This window comes from Petromyzon marinus, chromosome 30 (genome assembly GCF_048934315.1).
Source record: "Petromyzon marinus isolate PM22_M1 ecotype Great Lakes invasive population chromosome 30, UKy_Petmar_22M1.pri1.0, whole genome shotgun sequence".
NCBI classification, from domain to species: Eukaryota; Metazoa; Chordata; class Hyperoartia; order Petromyzontiformes; family Petromyzontidae; genus Petromyzon; species Petromyzon marinus.
In genome coordinates this window covers 5,151,654-5,172,485 of record NC_133696.1, presented here as the reverse complement: position 1 = coordinate 5,172,485, position 20,832 = coordinate 5,151,654, and the positions used below count along the sequence as shown (strand labels likewise).

The following is a 20,832-nucleotide window of genomic DNA, read 5'->3' as shown; positions in this document are numbered from 1 at the left end:
TGGCCGTTGCATTAACGTCGATATCGCGTTTGCACGACGCCCACGTGAAGAAGACCCAAATCTCGTCGACTCTTTGTAATCAACAACACCTGTATGCCTTTTCAACGTCCAAGCCTCCGCAACGCAACGCCTATTGACATGCGCCCATCATCACCTCTGTCTGCAAAGATTCCCGGCGGCTGGCTGGCGTTTAGGTCCATTCAGCGCACGCACGCGCGCGCGCCACCACCACCCCCGCTCCTCCCCACATTTTCTCCTTCCCACAAACAGAAGCTCGTGGTCCACTGCCCCCCCTCCCCGCCCCGCCACTCTCCTCCACTTCGCTCCACCAAGACCCACGTGACCAAGGGGGCTGGAGGCGAAAAAATGGCTACAGTCATACCGCAAGCTGGAGTGAACGGGAACGGCGGTCTGCAGGACTCGCAGATCACCGAGGAGGTGAGGCCCGACCGCACTCTGCGCATACGATAAACACCCCACGGTAACGATGACCCGAACCGGCGGGTGCCCTTCCGAGGGCTCCCGACGCCGGGTCGCAGTACAAGGTGACCACCTACCACCATCACCACCACCACTCCCCCCGCGGGCTCCCTCGGGCCCCCCCGTCCCTCGTCTTACTCGACCCCGCTGAGCGTTCAAGCGAGACCGTAGGCTTCAGTGCGGCCTAGTCGGTCTTCGACGGGGGGGGGGGGGGTGGTTGAGGCTCGCTGTGCTCACGCGTAAATGCGTAAATCGTGTCGCTGTGTGTTGTTTTTGTTGTTATTTTTAAAACGTTTGCAAGCGAAACGTGTTGGTCTGGGGTGTTGTTTTTTTTTTAAAGACAGCGTTGCGGCTGCCTCATGAGACGCGATTGTCAGACGCTGCTCTATGGGCTTTTGTTTATGCGAGGCAATCTTATGGTTGCTCCTGTTTTTGTTTATAACTACCAATGCGATTGCAACGGTTAACAATGATACGTGCCCTTTCCTTGACATGTTTGTATCATTATAGTTATGCAATGCTGTCATTTGTATTGCACCTCACACGCGCGTATGCATGCACTCACATATGCGTGCACGTATGCACATACGTAACCACACGTACACGCATACACAAACGCATCTGCACACACGTACACACGTACACACGCATACACAAATCTGCAACACATACGCATGCGCACACAAGGGGGGGGGGGGACACAACATCTGCACGCACACATACACACACACATCTGCACGTACACACACACACATCTGAACGCACACACACACATACGTACACACACACGTACACACATCTGCACGCACACACACACATACGTACACACACACGTACACACACACGTACACACACACATCTGCACGTACACACACACATACGTACACACACACATCTGCACGCACACACACATCTGCACGCACACACACACACATCTGCACGCACACACATACAAAGACAAAGATCCCCCGTATAGCCTGTAACGGATTTTTGGGGCAAGTGCTGTTAGCGAGCACCTATGAAGGCCGGCACGATACACGAGGCGAGAGGGTGGGTGGCCAGCACCACGCCCGACCGCCTTTGTCTCCCCAGTGGCGATGTTTACTACGCCCCGCACCAGGTACTAATTTTAAGGCTGAGTCGACCTAGGGGAGGCCCAGGACCGGTTCAGATAATCGTCACCGGTGTTGGCCGTGAGCGGAAATTGAACTCGGGTCGCCGGGTTCGTAGCGCAGCTCGTTAACCACTTCACTCCTGCTCCCGCACACACACACACATCGGCACATACACATCGGCACATACACATCGGCACATACACATCTGCACACACACGTACTCATGTGTACAAATATACACGCTTATATACCCGCATAAACACATGAGTATGTACATAAATACGCGTGCAGGCACGACGTACACCAGGTGCTTGCAATCCTCACCGCAGGAGATGTTTGCATTCACGTCTGCCTACATGATTGACACCTTTCCCTTGCGTGCTGCTAATACCTCTTGCGATGTTCCGCTACAGGCCTGATTCTAAAGGTTATTTAGCGGTGCGGTAACATGCGTGGGACACTTTGTTGATCTTGAAATAATGCCCCAATGCATAGGCTTGTACATTATATATACTGTATTATTATATGTGATATTTTGATAATTATTTTTGAATCATCGACGAAGCGGAGTTGAGCCGACCCTCTTTAACTGCAAATATCTTTGACCATTCGCAGGGAGTTAAACCAACAATGATAATATTGTATCACTAGGCAAATTACTGCACACATTGTGTATCGCTTTGCCGTAGAGGCCCAAGATTAATTCCTGGTCTGCAACTATATTATTTCATTTTCCAGTATCATTATTCCTCACTAAAAACAAAACAAACCACGGTACATAATGGAGTCGAGGGAACGGTATTTTCCATTGAGAAGTAAATTGAGCTCATGTTCAGCGTCAGTACCACTGTATAATAGTCTTAAAAAAGCAGATTCAGAATTTGATCTAATGCCCTCACCTGTGATACGCAAATGTGATCCGCATCAGTTCAAGTCAACCATTGTCTTGAAAGTTGTTGAGGAATAACGTATGCACTTCACAACGTAATCCAGATCAATTGTGCGAGGAATAACGTATGCACTTCACAACGTAATCCAGATCAATTGTGCGAGGAAGCATTTGGATCAGAAAGGATTGCTTTCACCGCAAATGACTTAACGAGTCAACACGTTGAACAGATGCTTGAACAGATTTCTCTCAAATTGTCTGCGATGTAGCAGACAGGTAATTAGTCGTACGTGAGAAATTGTAATTGTTTTCACGCACATCTTTTAACCGTGAGAATATTTTAAAACAAACCACGACAACTGCGAGTATAAAATTATTCAAATTGTTCCGTGAAGGAAACCGCCGGCAGAAGGCATTTGTGTGAGTAACCCGCACGGGTAAAGTCATTCGACAAAATATACTGTTCTCACCGTGTCACCTTTACCTGTGAGTTGTGTGTGCATTGCTCGTCTTCCAACTTGGCATACAGCTCGCTGTTTATTACATTGACACAAGCGGTTAAGTGATGTGTTCGTAGGCGCACTTGTGGCTTTGTTGCTGTAGAAGGCCACTGCCTTTTTGCTGAAATAAAAAAAAGTGATTTTTTTTTTACATAAGGTATGAACATTGTCATTTATCCATTCACATGCCACTAAAATGAATTCAACATTGAGTAAAATAATGATTCAATGTCAATGCACTGCTGAATGAAGGGAGCCCCAGGATTTATTGATATATAACAAGGCTAACGATGGAGCAGCCACTGATGTTAGACATGGCTCAGGTTGCCAGGTTCATAGCGAAGTTGCGTGAACCACTGTGCCACTACTCCACCACAAACTCAACATAAACCTAATTTTCATTTGAGTCTATATATTAAGTGCAGCTGTTTATTTTACAGTGCTGTAATTGCTTTTATTTGCATAGTTAAGTGTTGTGAGTAAATATTAGCTTCTGCATCTATGGTGTAATGCACAGTGTGACTCATTTGATAATTATCGCCATAAATGTGCAGGAATTAGAAATGTTACATTCAAAATGTGACGGTGCTCTTTTGGGTAGCATTGAAGAATTTGGGTAGCATGTTGAATAGCTGTGTGTGAGATTGGACTTAAGGCCTGCAAGACTGCATGGGGCGTCTCAACTAAAAAAAAAATCACCTGAAGTCTGTGTGTGTGTGTATATTTGCGCGAGTTAAAAAAGTCCACGCAAGAAAAGCATGGAGAAGTTCATGCTGAAATTAAACCGAGAGGCGAAAAAAGCAACACGTGGATTAGAGAAGATATGTAAGTCGGAGACGTAGTGACTTAAACAAATGTAAGTGGGCCTGTGCCAGACATAGAAGGGATGATATCCGGTGGTTGAGGCTAACGATGTAGCAGCAGCCAAATGGGGAAACACACCCCAACATGTATTCTGTGGAGATGGAGCAATAAGCTGGGTGCATTGTTACATCACATTTCTGTTTAAGACGATGGTGGTGTGGGGAGGTCTTCATTCAGCAGTGTGTAGATCATTACTAATGATGATGGATGTGGGACAATGTGAGTGGGTTGTACAATGCCGGTTCTTAATTAGACTGTGTGATTTTCGCATAAAATAAAATAAGCCTGATTTTGGTTGGTTTTTGGTTTGTTTACGCAGTTAATAACCTATGCATTTTTCGTCATAGAGAATTTCCATCGTACATTATGTAACAAGATGTCTAGCATTAATATGGAGTTATATTTTTTTCGAAAGCATTCTGCGTGAATGTGTTAGATGAAGAAGAGTCGAGCTCTTAAAGTTTTCCCATAAACCTCTTAAGGGAATCGGTAGTTAATATTCGCCGCTGTGTTGCAGAGGTTCACGGTTCGATTCCAAGGGCCACCCTGATTACGACCGCGGGTGTAATCACCGTAATGCATTAAAGATCTCGCACAGTTCATTCGCAAGAGTTAGGCCATTGTGTGCTGCCGTGAGGGTCCAAATTTGGCCAAATTATAAAAGTAACACCGCAAATGACTCAATTGAGATACGTAGCAATCATTTCCCCCTACTGGTATACGAATGCAACACGTTAACTCTTGCATATCTGAATTATAATATTTTCTATACTTTAGGAATCGGTGAGCTATACAGCTCTCTTTTTTACAGGTGTCCAGGAGGGGCGTGTCAGAACGTAAAACAACAATACAAATACACGATAGGAGTGCAAAGTATAGGAAAGGTAAACTAATAATAAAAAAATATATACAAATACAACTAAAAAAATTATTCTTGCGGTTTCGCATAATTAAACAAAAACATCTTGAAATTGATATTCATCGCTTATCTCTATAGAAATGTGAACTGTACTTTAATTTAATATAGTGCATCCTTCTTACAAGTTTGTTAGATGCACATCATATTCAGTTCTGAATTTGAAATGATTCCATGATAAACTTTGGTATTATAGTGTATTAATTTCTTCCAGGAATCCTTTGGAAAATTTGACTTCTGATCTTTATGGCCTTTTACCTGGTATAATAAAGGAATTTAATTCAATATTGGATATCCATTCTGTTGTAAAAGCTGTTTGCAATTACATTTTATTGCACACCTAGGGTCAATTTTCAAAACTCGTATGCTGCAGTTATCGATTAATTAGGGACATTATCATGCCTAATGGGGTATTACTTATACTCGGTGATAAGTTAACCTTATGTCGGGACCCCGGCGTCCCGAATAAACGGAAGTCAAAATCGTAATTAATATAAAAAAAATGTTTGGCGACTCCGTCCCAACGAGCACATAAAAGCCACGACCCACCAGAAATCAAATCCTCTCGTTCTTCACCAAGCACCCGTTATTGCCAAAATTGCCGTAGTCATAAACAAAACGTTTAGACTTTGATTAGCGCATCGCGTAGAGTTCGTCGAGAGGAATAGACTGCCGTACTGTTCGCCTTCAACAGACATAAAATGACGTCGCAACGCAGTTTATGCGAGAGCCGGGGGCTTATGGGACCCTGGCGTCCCGCCATAAGGTTAATTTATTATGCTAACTACCAACTGTTGCGTCTGAGTTGTAATTTTTAAAATAATTGTTCAGTGCTTGTAAATGTGTGCGTGTGCATGCAGCGTTATCCCACAAGTGATGAAGAACCTTCTAACCCCTTCTTAGACTTTTTCGAGGTCTTTGTTTTACTTCTGACTACATTTAGAAACATGTTAGATGTTATTACTGTTTTAGTGTTGGTGTAATATTACATTTGCGTTCTTTTGCCTGTTGATGTTTAAAAAGTCAAGGAAGATGTGTAAACAAAGAATCCTATTTCCATAGGTGCTTTTGTTGCCTTGAGTGCACAATGGGACCTGGCGGGCATCTAACAATTCACACTTCTTTGCGATTCGATGAATTGCCACGATTCAGGGTCTAATCTATCACTTGTCTCCCATTTGTATCGTGACATTTGTGCTGTCTCTTGTTTATTGTTCTTCTTCTTGCATTGGGTCAGCTGATCGGATTTTATTTTACCATGCCCTTCTATGCTCTGCGTTGGCTAGATTTTAACTTTGTTGCCTGGTGGGTTTGATCCAGACTCCGATGCCTGTATATTTGGAGTATCCATGTTCTCACCGTGGTTGCGTGGATTTTTCTCTGGGTCCTCCGGGTTTCCCCTCCACATTTGCAAACATGCTTTTAGAGTATTTGCTCCTGTAAATTTGCACGTGATAAGCTACTTCATTGAGCTATCATTTGTGGCTGGGTTGCTGCTGAAAAAGAGCTATATGGCTCAGTGGGCCTTACCTGGTTAAATAAAAAATAGTTTATAGTAATTTGCATCCACTATCTTCATCGTGTCTCGATCCACCACATTCTTCCGTTTCACCCTCGGTTTCGCTCTACACCTTTCTGCTGTGCACCGGTGACGCCTGTATAGCCCTTATAATTCCATCATTTGTACGCATGTATATACATTGAACTTCTTCCGCAACGTACGTAGCCAGCCGAGCTAATCGGAAAAAAAATCTGCATGGTTAATCAATAATCGTTTCATGCATGCTTTATTTGATGAATATGCCGTGAAGGCAACAAGTCGATTCTGATTGACGAGTCGTCACGTGCCCGAGGCGCAGGCTGTACGTTTTTTTTCCACAATTAAACATCCACCACCTGTGTGTGCGCAGCCGGTTATACATTTTTAAACGATCTTTATATATCAACCGACGTGTTCAATTCTCTATATACTTACACAAATGCCACGTACAGCATATGCAACACTGTATTGCTATTTGTATAAACAAAGCCGCTGTGTTTACACTGGGAGTCGTGTTTGAGTTATTGTGAAGTTATGTTACAAATTAGGCCGCACGCTGCCGTTGAGACAACCATCCAACTTGTATGCCAGCTTGTTTGCAGCTTCGTTATAAATAGCAGGATTTTGTGTCTGTAGTAATTGGATAAGCTCATGGTAATCAGTTGGCTGCAGGCCGCGTCGTTTGATCTCATTTCCATGGAAGGGGGGGGGGGCTTAAGAGTTGATTATTTTTGTTTGTTTTGTTTGGCCGTATTCGATTTTGTTCCAGGTCTGGAGGGCAGTACCGGTCCGGTTTTTGGTACACCAAGAGAGCAAGCGGATTAGGAATTCCCATCTGCTTCTGTCAAATGGAGTGCGGCTTGCGGGCCGACTTGTGCACGCATCGCTGTAGCGCGCGCGGCAAAGCAGATTTGTGGGGGGATTTACATGCTCAATCGCCTTATGGTGTGAGAGTGAACGAGACGTGGAAGCTTGCTTTTTTTCTTTGACAGGTTAAGCATAATTTAGAATTATAAAATGTATGACGATATTAGGAAGCCACTGGAGCTATGTACTTTTAAACCTAGATTGAAAACTCATTTCTTTAGAACTGCTTTTTGTGTTTAGTTTATTGTCCTTCCCCTGTACCTCCGATTAGCACGGTTGGCTACGTACGGTGCGAAAGAAGTTCCACATACCTACGTACATTTATTTTGGATTTCGTTAAAATGTCTGAGCTGGCCTGTAATTTGGCTGAAGTTGGTGCATCGATGTTTACCTTTGCCAGGTATGGAACCTGCAGCAGATGATCAAGCTCACGCAGGAGCACCTGACGGCTCTGCTGGACAAGTTTGGCGGCGAGCACAATCCTCCCTCGATCTACCTCGAGGTGTGTGATTGCCCCCTTGCTGCCGCTGTCTCGTGCTTGTGATATCCAGACGAGCGACGTGTCTGTAAAGCGTGCACTGCGTTCGCTAAACAATGTGGAGTCTCTAATTTGTACGGACATATAGACAGATTCAGGAATCCATTGCTATACTGATAACTCCTGACCACCTTGCAGCTCAGGGAGCCTCTTACTAAAGTACTAACCCCGCGTAGCTTCTGAGTTCGATTGAGATTGTTCAGGGTGATTTAGTTGTACGCTAGATCATCCTATGGTGTCTCACTAGAGTACTGTAGTTCCAACTACCGGCTCCACACTGAAGGTGCTACCTGCTACCATGGCGGAGTTGGAACGAGTTGGAGTTCTTTACATACCTCCCCACCCGTGCGTGGCAGGCGTACGAGGAGTACACTAACAAGCTGGACGCGCTGCAGCAGCGGGAACAAGAGCTGCTCGAGTCCATGGGCAACAGCCGACCCGAGAGCATCTGCTCCGAGGACCAGCAGACCCCCGGCTCGGCGGGCGACCCGTCGCTGCCCTCCTCCTCCTCCTCCTCCTCGCAGTCGCAAGGATTCGGGCAGTCCGCCGGCCACCCCGAGGGGGCTTCGGGTTCCGGGCCCAGGTCCCCGCAACGACATGTGGTGCGCGTGTTTCTCCCCAACAAGCAGAGGACCGTGGTAGGTTTGTCCCACTCGAGGTTTTTTTGCTCGCGCGTGCGCTTTCTGACTTTCGATCGCAAGCATTGTGTTGCATCAGCTCTGTCTTTCTGATTGTCCGTCCGTCCACCTATAAAATGGTGTGGCACGCTAACTCTTTTATACTATCATCCAGTATGGAACGAAACTTTATAATAAAGTTGTGTCGCTGTTATTTGAGAAAACCTGCCAAATTTATAATATAGTTACGCGCTCCTGCCCCGGCAGAGCAGTTTTCCGAGCCCACCGTCTCATCGTGGCCTACAGATGTACTGGTTTCGTCGCTGCCATTATCATCGTTTGATTAAATATTTTTGAGGAGAAATGCATCATTACATAATCCATGCCTATGCTTGAATTTGATTTCGCGTTATTTACCATCATTTGTCAGTCAACTACAGTATAAAGGCCTCTGCGTGCTGTTATTCATCGGTGTTCTTTGATAATGTTCTCAGCGTGTTGGTCATCGCGTTTTGGTGACTAGTTCATGTGTTACATGCCACTGATGCTGGCCATGGGCGAGAGTCAAGCTCGGGTTGCTAGTTTCATAGCGCATTGCACTTACCACTGCGTCACCGCTCCACGCCCAAATTGGTTGTGTAACGGTAATAATTAAATAACGTGGAATATTATGAAACGCCTATGCTCGCGACGCTCGTGACTGGGCAGGCCTCCTGCACGAGTAAGCAGAATTACTTTGCGGTAGTAAAGTTTTGCAGTTCCAAGCTGAAAAGTAGAAGGTTTATTTTCAGTTGATAGGTCACGTGGTTGGATTAAAGTGTGGGTACTCCGAGGACTTCCATGTGACCATAATAGCTATCATCATCTCTCCCGTCCGTCAGCCCATTGGTGTTGATGGGGCTGAATTAATTTCTTCCGTGGTTCCCTTCATTTGGCCCACTATTACTGATTGGTGAAACCTCGATCCTTTTTTCTTCACCAGAATGTAAGATAAAGGAATTTCTGCTCACCAGAATGAAAAGCTTAATTCTTTTTCTGCAAAGAAAACTATACAAAGGCCATGTTGCCCTGTATGGGGGATGGCTTGCATACCAGGTAGCGCGGCTTGCCTGGACGGGTCGTGCGTAGCGACCGCATAGTGTAGCGGCATCGTTGCACAATTTGTTGGCAGGACTTTACCACGTTGCATGATAAAACAGAAAAATAATTAAGATGCATTAAGTTTCATTAGCTTATATGCCTGTTAATGTAAAAAAAAATATGACCATGGCACGGGTATTTGTTAAAGTAGAACGTCACGACTTTAAATCCTGATTGGGGGGTGGAGTGGGTCTCGAAATCTTTGCTGGGTCTGAAAAAAATATGTACTCCTTTGTGGGAACTCGGCAGTAGTTTTCCCAAGAAAAGACTGGTCCCGACCGTGGGATGTCTAATTTCCACCATGGGCTGACCGTCAACCGAGATGGTCGTCGCCAAAAGCGAAATTAAAGTGTGGTGACATGAGCGCTGTCTTTAAACACGTGTAATAATACACGTCGGTGTGTCGTGTCCTTGCCGTTGCGTTTGCGCGTGTTGCTAAAAATGATTTTTGTTTAATCGCGAAGGTGCCTGCCCGTAATGGCGTGACGGTGCTGAACAGCCTGGCCAAGGCGCTGAAGATGCGAGGTCTCACGGCAGAGTGCTGCGCCGTGCATCGCATGCAGGGGAAGTATGTCTCGCTCGCGCCAAGCGAAAACTTTTAGACGTTGTCCGAAGCGTCCAGGCTGAAAGCACGTACAGGGTAATTAATAAGGTACCCTGTGACCACCGGTTTACTGGCATACGGAAATGTGCTTGCGTGCAAAATATACTCACAAGAAAGTCCCTTGATTTTAAAGTAATGTATGTGGGGAAACAAATGCATATATATGTATACATTTGCAGGCCCTTTGTCATTCCATTGCTGGATCAAGGCCTCCAGTTGTGTCAGGTCATTTGGGATTGTTTGACCATACGTTACCACATTGGTCAGTGTGGGTTGGTGAAGGCTGTGACGGTTGAGTTGGTGAAGATGGGGGTGGGTGTTGTGCTGGTGGAACGGGACTGGTTTAGATATCGCTCGACACTAGTGTGAGCCGTGGCCAGAAATCAAACACAGGTTTGCCAGGTGTATAGTTCTGTGCACTAACTGCTGCTATGCTGTTCCCCCACAGATGTGTTTACAGTTGTTCTTTCAATACAAATGCTCACTGTAGTCCAAAACGTGTTATTTGGTGGGAGATGAGGCACCATCTGGGAAGACAATATGAATCTAAAGAAACAACGAGTGTTTGTGGTCCAAAGATTTCTGGTAGACTTTAAGGGTCTTGAGATAAAGGTAACAATCTGAAATGGGTGTTTTTTTCAAAGTTTATTGTAAAAAAATGTAAGTCAAGACATTTGAAATAATGTAAAAACATGGATAAGAAAGAGATAACAATTGAGGGGGGTTTACAAGTTCCTGAAGAAATGTTGGCAACATTTTCATGATGAAATACAAAAGTATGAACAGAATGTACATGTCAACCTTGAAATGTAAATGTTGGAAAACTTGTGCACGTTTGCTCATTTTATGGCATATTTAAAATGTATAACATTCTTGTGAAAGCACATAACTTTAGAACTAAGGATGGCATTTTTGATTGCCCTCTACGCATTGATCATGATTTTGTTCCATGCTACCTTCAAAACCAGACACTCAATAAAGTATTTAAATATGTTAATTATGTTGAGCAAATTGCTCGATGTGCCCCGCTCAGTATCTGTTAAATTATGTATGTTTGTATTAAATGGTGTTTAGTTCCAACGCCAAGCGTGACATGCTTATACTCCAATGCAAACTTAATATAGCCCGTCTTCCTCTGAGTGGATTGCGAGTGATGATACAGCGCAGCCTTGAGTCTCACTACAGACGACTCCATAATCTGTTTGATGCTGGAGCACGATGCGGAGTTATTGCCCCGTTTAATACTGGTAGGAACCTCCTGGTTACACCAGCCCACAGGGGATTATTGTGTCCGTCCATCGTGCATCCAAAAATGGGAGGGGTGGGGCTGAGTGGGGAGGGTGGGGAGGGGCTGGGTGGGGAGGGTGGGGCTGGGTGGGGAGGGTGGGGAGGGGCTGGGTGAGGAAGGTGGGGCTGGGTGGGGCTGGGTGGGGAGGGGCTGGTCACCCCGTGGTGCCCTTATAAAACTCAACGTTTAACCTACTCACGCCGGCTTGTGCCCGCCCTCACAGTCGGGCATATTTGCGGAATACACCACGCCGCCGTTGACCCTGGCCATTGACCGAGCAACCCAACGTTCCTACCAGCTCCCTCCGCAGGAATGTGTTTGCCTGACTTTGGCAAGTTTCCAACATACGGCCGCCGCTGCTGTTTTGCGCAAAAAACAGCTCCAGACCACCCGTAGGTGTAATGTTGGCACAGCTCTAAAGAACAGTATATGCATAGTCACAGAATGTCCTTCAATTAGCACAGTGTTAGGGCAGCAATGTGCTCAGATACCTAAAATGCCATCCACGGAACAATTTTAATATGCCATTGTTGCTGTTAATGCATTGCGTTACACAAATGTAAAAGTAGGGTTACTTTTATTTCAAAGCTGTTTATTAACAAATTTAAAATAACGTTTCATCCCCCCCTGCCCCCGATATCTGTAAATTTGTAGCATTTTGTTTTTAGCAGTCAGATGTTGTTGGCCTCAAAATTTTATTTTAAAAAACCTTATCTTTATTAAAAGTTGCATGACAACCATATAATTTATAATAACCATTAGCCAATATCTTGTGCAGCTTCTAAACCTTGTTCCAATTCAACACTAACAATGCAATAGAATAAAATTCCTTTTATTAATAGCAGGTAAAAGCCTACCACTAAATCACCTGGAATGCTCCATCTCCAGCGATATCAGAAGCTAAGCACAGTTGTGCCTGAATAGTGGGGAAGTGACTACCATGCACACTTGGTTGTTATAGGTGGATAATGGGTTGTGCTTACTGGGTGGTCAGCAGGGGGCAATGCAGCGAAATATATTGTTGCACTGCACTGCCATACGCCCATGTCTTAGCTTTCCAGTTTCAGTAAACCCACTTTGAGCAGCGTCCAATCGCTAGCATGACGCGCACGGCATAGGTAGGTCTTCATACAGCTGGTGGATTGACAACAGGGCTGAACGTTACATACCATCAGTAATCAATGACTTGCAAAGTGGACTGCCTCTCAATGTGGTTACATTCTGACAGTAACCAATGACTCACAAAGTGGATAGACTGCCTCTCAATGTGGCCAGTTGCGAACTGGTTTACCCGGTTGTACGGAGCGCAGTATTCCTCCCAGCGGGATGAAACGCTGCCCGCTGCTCCTCAGTGGGGCTCTCCCGAGTGTGCGTTTGATACTGATGTGGCCGTCCGCTTTCATGCTTCGGCCAAACTGCGGGGGACGACACGCCTGTCACCTTAAGTCCCAAGTGGACGTGAAAATGCTCTAAATGGGTGTGCGATTACGTGTTCAGGTATTGAGCTGTAGCTTAATTTAAAACACAAATATATAGCGCATGTGACGTACAAATGTGCAAGGGTTATCCCACAGGTTACGTCACCTTATTTGCCCCACTGTAAAGCAGACATTCAAGATGATCCATTTATAGACACCCACTAAAATAATAGAGAAAGTTTACGTGGAAAGACAACATTTTATTTCAAAACTCTGTCTTGCACAGATCTCAATACATCCATTCAATCCCTTATCACTCTTCTCTAGGATACAAACCCCTCACCTGTTGTTAAGACAGTTGTTAGGAAGTCAGTGGGGGTATCTACAAATTATCCCTCTGTACTATTGACAATTTGCACTCTCATTGCTTTATTTTATACGAGTGGGCAAGCTTGTCTTACGGCACATGGCACTCAACTGACCCTTGTCAGACATTCAGCACTCACAAGCCATCAACCCGCTTGACTTATCACCTGGAAATCCCACTGAGATTCAGCGGCTCTCCCTACCCACACGTAACTCTTCATCAGCCGCACGTGCCCGCTCATTGCCTAGTTGTTCCAAACGAGCCTAAGCGTCGCGGGCAACGTACAAGACTGCATTTCAGGCCGATGGAACGCGTCGATGAGCGTTCAAAAATGTTAGCACCCCTGCTAGACGTTGCGAGACTCACGTCGTTGCCTTCTTGTGCTGTGCGCTCCTGCAGCCAGAAGCTGCTCATAGATTGGAACACTGACATGTCGTGGCTCATCGGGGAGGAGCTCACCGTGGAGGTCCTGGAGCACGTGCCACTGACCACGCACAATTTCGTAAGTGCGGAGCCCCCCCCCCCCCCACCACCACCTCTCTGTCACTGCGGGTCTCTGCGTGGGATGGAGTTATGGTGATGCCCCCATCTGTCTACGCCAGGGATGAAGGAACCTTTTTTTCCAGACCGAGCCGAATAAGACTTTTAAATACCTTTTTTTGCGGGCCGCTTCTTAACATCGAGGCAGGAGTATTCGGAAAACGGTGTCACCGGGTCCATTAGTTTCCCCTCTAGTTACCCGATCGGCGTGGCTAAGATGCACGGAGTGGTGGATAAACGCCGTTTTTGCAGGCCGTTCCCGAAGTGGTAGGCCCCGGTCCGTGTGTGGCCGGAACCGTAAGACATGAAGTCGTTGGTCATATCCAGCCATGGGTCATGGGTTCCCCCCCCCCCATCCCTGGTCTACGGTAACAAACTAACGTCCCTTATACTCCTTTGCAATGCTTTGTCGTGGTCATAATATCGTTACACAAATGCATACATTTATATTTGGTCGTATATTTGATTGGTGTCCATTGTTAGCAAGTATATAATGTTAGGGAATATTTGTGGTGCTGTGTTTAGTTAGCATTGTGATATTAAAAGTGGGAGAGTAGCGTGCAGATATATGCGTTATATAATATTAGTATAATATTATTTGTGCAATTGAGAGTAGTGTATAGTTTATCATTATGAACGAGACTTTTTGTAGCACAGGGTTACAGTGTGCCAGCTGCTCAAATAACTCGACCCACCATTGATGTAAAGTGGCTCACGTGAGGTCATTTCTTCCCATGCCGAGCATGCTTATTTACCGTCTGTTTGGTGCATATTCCGCATTCTGCGAGCACTGCAATGATGACTGTGAGCTCACACGTCCACGTGTTTTTCTCTTGTCCACATCCGCAAGGCCACATCTGACCCATGTAAGACTCTTGCGTCGGCTGCCGGATATATAGCCCACCTAGAGACATGGATTGTCAAACGACAAGGTGAAACAGATTAGTCAGATGAGAGATAAACAAGAGAGAGTGTAGCTGCGCACTTGAGATAAAGATGGCTAAGATGAAAGTAAGATAAACAAAAGATCTATAGAGGAGAGGTACTGATTAGCGGTCACATGTACAGCCGTTATGACGTCTGTACACCGGATAATTATGTCATGTGACCTGATGGAAAGCACGAAAATATAGTTGAACAACTCCTCCCTTACAGGATATCGTTTGTGATTGCTGCACGAGGTGATCGTTTTCCTGCCCGCTGCGATTGTCGTGCACTTAGGTACGCAAGACGTACTTCACGCTGGCCTTCTGTGATTTCTGCCGGAAGCTGCTGTTCCAAGGTTTCCGCTGCCAAACGTGTGGCTACAAGTTCCACCAGCGCTGCAGCACCGAGGTGCCCATGATGTGCGTTAACATCGACCGCCTCGAGTGAGTTGTTTTAGGGTTCACTATTCAACGCTCGCATTGGTACCAGGTTTTCATGGTGATAAGTCTTTTGCCTGTTTGTTTACATTTTTTTGTCCTGTATAGATCCCCTGCTATGATCTCGGGGCTGGGCTGCCGAGGTGAGAGAATAGCAGAGGGGATGGATCTACCAGCCGCGAATAATTTGTATTTATTTCCTCCAGGTCTATCATCTCTTGGACATCTGTGAAAATAGCTGTAGAGCTCATCCTGCAGTATAAATAAAGATTCTGATTCTGTTTAGCTCTTTCAACTAACTAATTGTTATTGCTTATCTCCAGCTCACTCATATATATCCCTTATTTAGCTTTCATCTTACAAACCTGTCTAGTTTAATATCACAACTGGCCATTTAAAGAGCCTTTCAATCTTTATGTAATTTGCTAATATCACCCTCAATAAAGTAGGCATCAGTGCACTTTGATACCGACTGACACTTGTATATTTGGAGTGTGCATGTTCTCCCCATAGTCGCATGGATTTTTTTTCAGATTCTTCGGTTTTCCCCCCCTCCTTTAGAAACATGTATTTAGAGTATTTGGCCGGTATAAATTTCCACATTGATAAGCCACTTCTTGAGCTATCATTTATGGCTAGGTCGCTTCTCAAAAAGAGCTATATAGCTCAGTGGGCCTTATCTGGTAAAATAAAAAAATGGTTCACATTACAGCAGGACAGGAACGGTACAGGAGGCACGGAGCAAACAGGAATGATAAAAGAAACCCGTAACGACCTCAGTGGCTAACATAGAGTCGTCTGACCCATGGGCTACCACTCGAACACCCCCTAGTTTATGTTAAGGGTAACTCATCAATGATGGTGTTGTCTTACCGGGGTACCCATGTGCTGTGTCCCAGGTTCTTGGAGACTGTGCCGGTGGCTCCAGAAGAGGGCTCATCTGGTAGCGCCACACCGGTGTCGCCCCACCACGTTGCGTCCGGGGCAGCGCCCAGCTCTGCTCTGGCGACGTCTACAAGGTGGCGGTCTTCCCTCGTACTTGTCCCCTTCCGCTCTCCTCTTGCTCCACTGTCAACTTGTACGGTCGCGCTCGTTAAACACAAAAAGCGCTTGTCAAGGAGCATAAACCATCATCGCGCGAACTCCGGTCATCCTCGCTAGCAGCTGGTTTTGGCTGACCATGGAATGAAAGACAGTCGCTGCATCGTCTGCTTTCAGGTACGCTTCTGTCGCCGTCTGGAACGCTGTTCCGATATTAGGAGGCCATTGTAGCTATCTAGTTTGAAATCTAAATTGTAAAATTACTTCTTTAGAACTGCTTTTTGTGTTTAGTTTGTCCTTCCACCACACCTCCGATGAGCACAGTTGGCTACGTACGGTGCGAAAGAAGTTCCGACATACGCACATGCAGAATCCCACAGTCCAATTCTTATCTTCACAGAGGATAACTATGTTGAGCTCGTTATGTCTCGCTGATCCATCAGCTATTCGTGAGCCATAGCTTGCCTTTGCAGCCTGCACTTGGCCCGCGGGCCACCAGTTAATGTTGTACTGTGCTAAGTTCCCACATCTATGCTCCATGACTTCATCAATATGCACTGACCAGCGTGGTCAAGTATTGTCCAACAAACTACCACGACCCACACGGTGTGGGGAGGTCTTAATTCTGAATCAGAATCTTTATTTAGACTGGAGGAATCTGACGAGCTATGAAGCTTTTTTTCCCAGATGCCCAGTAAATGGACAAACAAAACGGCTGTACGTGTACATCTCATGCATTTCAAACTCCATTGCCCTTAACTCGGTTCAGGTGGGTTCACAAACCTACTCGCTTTACTGCTGTGCTCTTTCCACCACTGTCATTGTTTCACGTCCCCTTTCCTTTTCGTACCCCGCCTCCCACTGCCCCCCACCCACCCACCCTGCAACGATCTCGCCCCGCAGTCCCGTGGCAAAGCCGCCAATGTCGCCGTCGCACTCCATCCCGATCCCGCAGCCGTGCCGGCCGGCCGGGGAGGAGGACCACCGTGGCCAGTTCACCCCACGCGAGCGCTCCACCTCCGCACCCAACGTGCACATCAACAGCACGGTCGGGCCCGTCGACAGCAGCCTCATCGAGGTCGGGCACACAATCGGTGGCGGAATGAGGTCGCGCTCGTTACACACAAAGTGCTTGCCACAAGTGAACTGTGATACCTTGCTTGATCTCGTGAAGGAGCATAAGCCATCACGCAAAACTCCGGTCATTGTCACAGCAGCCACTGTTGCCAAACCCTCAAACAAAGGCGGCCACCGCATCGTGCGCTTTCAGATGCGCTTCTGCGGATGTCTGGATTGCTCTTCCTTCCGATATTAGGAAGCCTCTGTAGCGATGCACTTTTAAATTCCAAACTAATTTCTTTAGAACTGATTTTTGTGTTTAGTTTGTTCTCCTTCCCCCGCACGTCAAGTGCGAAAGGACGTTCAACATGCATACATACAGCAGGATCATATTTTGGGTGCATCTTTATTTCCGGAGCATCTTATAATTGGCAGACTACTTTTGTAGTTTCTAACACTTTCCAACTAAGGTTGAAAGTACTCTTTGGTTCAGACTTGATTCGAAGCTTTTGTGACTGCAGGAATTACTCTTTGTTTTTTTCGGTAAAGTCACGTATAAATAAGAAATAATGTTATTTTATTATTTCTTATTTATACGTGACTTTACCGAAAAAACCAAAGAGTTACTCTTTGGCTCTTTCGGTAAAGTCACGTAGATGAAAGATGAAAAATAATAATGAAAATAATAAAATGAAAATAACTAAATTAAATCACGATGTTTCGGGCGTAACACAAGCGTCTGTCATCAGGTGGGAAAGCATGGTCTATTTTCATTTTTATTTTTCATCTACGTGACTTTACCGAAAGAACCAAAGAGTATGGATCCTTGCAGTCACGAAAACTACAAAACTAGAATTAAGGTTGAAAGTGTTTATGCATTATATCTGTTTTTCGTTTTGTTTTTTTCCCTTAACGGGTGGGACCTAAACTCTTGTAAAGATTATTCAATAATGAAATATCTCGTGGGATAAAGTTGTGTTGTCAATGGGGACTTTTCCTTTTGAAAACCGGTTAAATGTATCAAAGTTTCCCAAGACTTTGAAGATGCAAACCAGAGCAAACAAAACTATTTGGAAAAGTTCAAATGCATTTTTGTCTAGCTTACAGGTCAGCTTCCGTTCTGCAGAGCAAGTACAAAGACAAATGGATGCATGGTTTTCTAAAACTTGCTTGCCATTTCATCATCAACTTAATTATCACGCACTATGCCAAGTTTACAATTGTGGCAGAGAATTTCTCATAGTGTCTAATTTGTTCAGTAAATCATTGCCGAGATTCCAGACTTTTTTTGTACGAGTGCTCCACATTAGGGTGTTTGGGTTATTCTATTTTAAGGAGAGTTTTTACATTTGTAAATACCCATGAATACAAACGGATATCACTCAAAGACGTGTGCAGCTGGGCTCATGTAACCATTTACTATCCTGCCATATCCTGGTCACCTTGAAGCTCTTGCTTCCAACTTTGACCGTTGTTCTAGCAGGTTGCACGTTGGTTGTTGTTTTTTTTAAGCCAATGTTGTTCTTCACCCTAGGACCTGCGGAGGGGCCAGAACGCACCACAAGGCACTGGCTCAGGTGAAACATGCACGCCACACAAGTCTGCCTCTTTGGTGGGACTCAACTGATAGCAACATTTTAATTTGTTTAGTTTTTGTCTTTTTCGCCAATATCCCATGTGCTCTATTGATGTTATGTCATGTGATGGAGTGACTGTACATTATATTGTTTGTTTTGTCTTTGTATTTTGCTAACCCAGGTCACTCTTGCAAATTAGACTTCCCTGGTAGTCTCTTGATTTCTCACCTGTTTAAACAGATTAAACAAATGAACTTCAACTTGAGATTACTTGCAGAGCAGTACAGCCCTTTGTCTGTTAGAACGGCCCATAGAAGTGGGTAAAACAGAGGTAATGTAAATCAGTATGATTTGCGGCCTGCCTCTATCTAGACTGACTTTCTGAAATACCCACACACGGTGTCGGTGGTGCAAGTGTGCGGATGTTTCAAAACGATGACATTACCCCACTCATGATTACCAAAGATGCTGCTGCTGCTGCAGGGAAGAAGGAGTAGAGGGAGCCTGGGGGTGTGACGAGCGGATGTGGTTAAACGAGATATGAGGGTTGTGGCTGTGAATATAGTAGAAGAGGAACCTATGGTGGGTTTCTATGCAAGCCTATGGTTTATTTATGTAAATATACGGATCATGTAAGCGTGTGCAAGTTTGTAGGTCAGTAAGTGTATGGGTCTCTGTGTACCGACAGTGAATGTGAAGCGCAAAATAGAATTGCGCTGGAAAAATAAAATCTGAGCAGCCGGCCCCCATGCAAATAATTGGACTCTTACCGCCCTCTCACACGCCTCCCTGTACCTACCCCCACCTGCCATACTGCACTCCCTCGCCAGCGCACGCAGGTGCGGGCTTGTCCGCCACCCCTCCTGCCACGCTGCCCGGCAGCATCGCCATGCCCAAGCCCCCCTCCAAGTCACTGCCTCGAGAGAGGAAGCCCTCGGCGTCCTCGGAGGACCGAGCCAGGATGGTACGAGCTGGCGTCGTTAGTGACCCTCGGCGCTCCCATTGTTGTTTGTACGATCAAAATGTTAACCTTAGCTGGTGCCAGCAAAAGTTGCTAAAAAAAATATATATTGAATAATTTTGTATTAAAAAAATGAGCATGCGGTTTATTTAATAAAGTTCATTTTCTTAAGATATACTTAAGTATTTATTTTAGATTTTGATTTAGAAATTATGAATTGTATTGGTTGTTTTACTTGACTAAGGTTACTGGCCTCTGAATAAGGCCACGCAGCCAATCACATTGCAGGTAACTCAACCTTGTGGTTTTTATAAACAAAAAATAACGTGTAGCAGGCAACGCTTTCAAATATATATTATTTTACTATTGTTCTATTGTTAATGTGTGCCTTCTCAGCCAGTGCAAGTTTCGCGGAGTCGGTTTCTATAAAAAAATACGGAATTTTAAAAATAGATTTCCTTACAATTAGATTTTGTCGTGGCACCAACGTTGGATGTGCGATTGCGCGCGCGAATGTTCGGCGAGGGAACGCGTTGTTTTTTGTCGCTGACCTTGGGAGTGCGCTCTACTTTTTGTCCTCCACTTTTGTTTTGGGGCCCTGCAGAAACAGATAGGGCGGCGTGACTCCAGCGACGACTGGGAGATCCCAGAGGGACAGATCACTGCTGGGCAGAGGATAGGCTCCGGCTCCTTTGGAACGGTCTACAAGGGAAAGTGGCACGGTGAGAGGATGGAATGTCGTAACGGTAAAATCTGGATGGCCCCAGCGGTTCAAACCATCTCCATCCCCCTCCCCAAAGTCAATTTGTACACGGTCAGCAGTTTCGACTGCTGTGTCGGGTCGGTATTTTATTGTGGGGAATGAACCAAAGTGCCTTCTGCAAAGTGGGTGTTACAAGAACCACCAAGTAACATCTTTGACTAGAATTTGCCTACAAAAGCCACGTGCAAAAGTTAAATTACTTCTATACGAGCCAGGCCCTTGGCAAGCGTGATGATACATCTTTTTGAGCTCGCACCTAGCTTAATAAAGGACAACCCTTATCGTATCTTTAGCCACATTATCTTCATTGCTGTCGGCATCGAGAAACCGGCTCGCATCGGCTGGGCACAGCACGTAAATTTTACCATCAATGTTTTTAAGGAT

At 45.4% G+C, this 20,832-nt stretch overlaps 1 protein-coding gene across 2 annotated transcripts in view; it reads left to right on the top strand.

Moving 5' to 3' along the window:
• The first annotated feature begins 293 nt into the window (after window positions 1-293).
• The window catches only part of LOC116947503 (serine/threonine-protein kinase B-raf-like), a 31,441-nt gene continuing 10,902 nt past the window's right edge, over window positions 294-20,832 (top strand). For both annotated transcript variants that reach the window (XM_032963318.2, XM_032963319.2), the window contains exons 1-11: window positions 294-438; window positions 7,572-7,673; window positions 8,066-8,347; window positions 9,931-10,034; window positions 13,543-13,645; window positions 14,905-15,053; window positions 15,947-16,066; window positions 16,992-17,166; window positions 18,682-18,724; window positions 19,555-19,688; window positions 20,290-20,407. In XM_032963318.2, coding sequence (XP_032819209.1) covers window positions 367-438; window positions 7,572-7,673; window positions 8,066-8,347; window positions 9,931-10,034; window positions 13,543-13,645; window positions 14,905-15,053; window positions 15,947-16,066; window positions 16,992-17,166; window positions 18,682-18,724; window positions 19,555-19,688; window positions 20,290-20,407 — 1,402 coding nt within the window. In that variant the 5' untranslated portion in view covers window positions 294-366. The remainder of the gene's footprint in view (window positions 439-7,571; window positions 7,674-8,065; window positions 8,348-9,930; window positions 10,035-13,542; window positions 13,646-14,904; window positions 15,054-15,946; window positions 16,067-16,991; window positions 17,167-18,681; window positions 18,725-19,554; window positions 19,689-20,289; window positions 20,408-20,832) is intronic.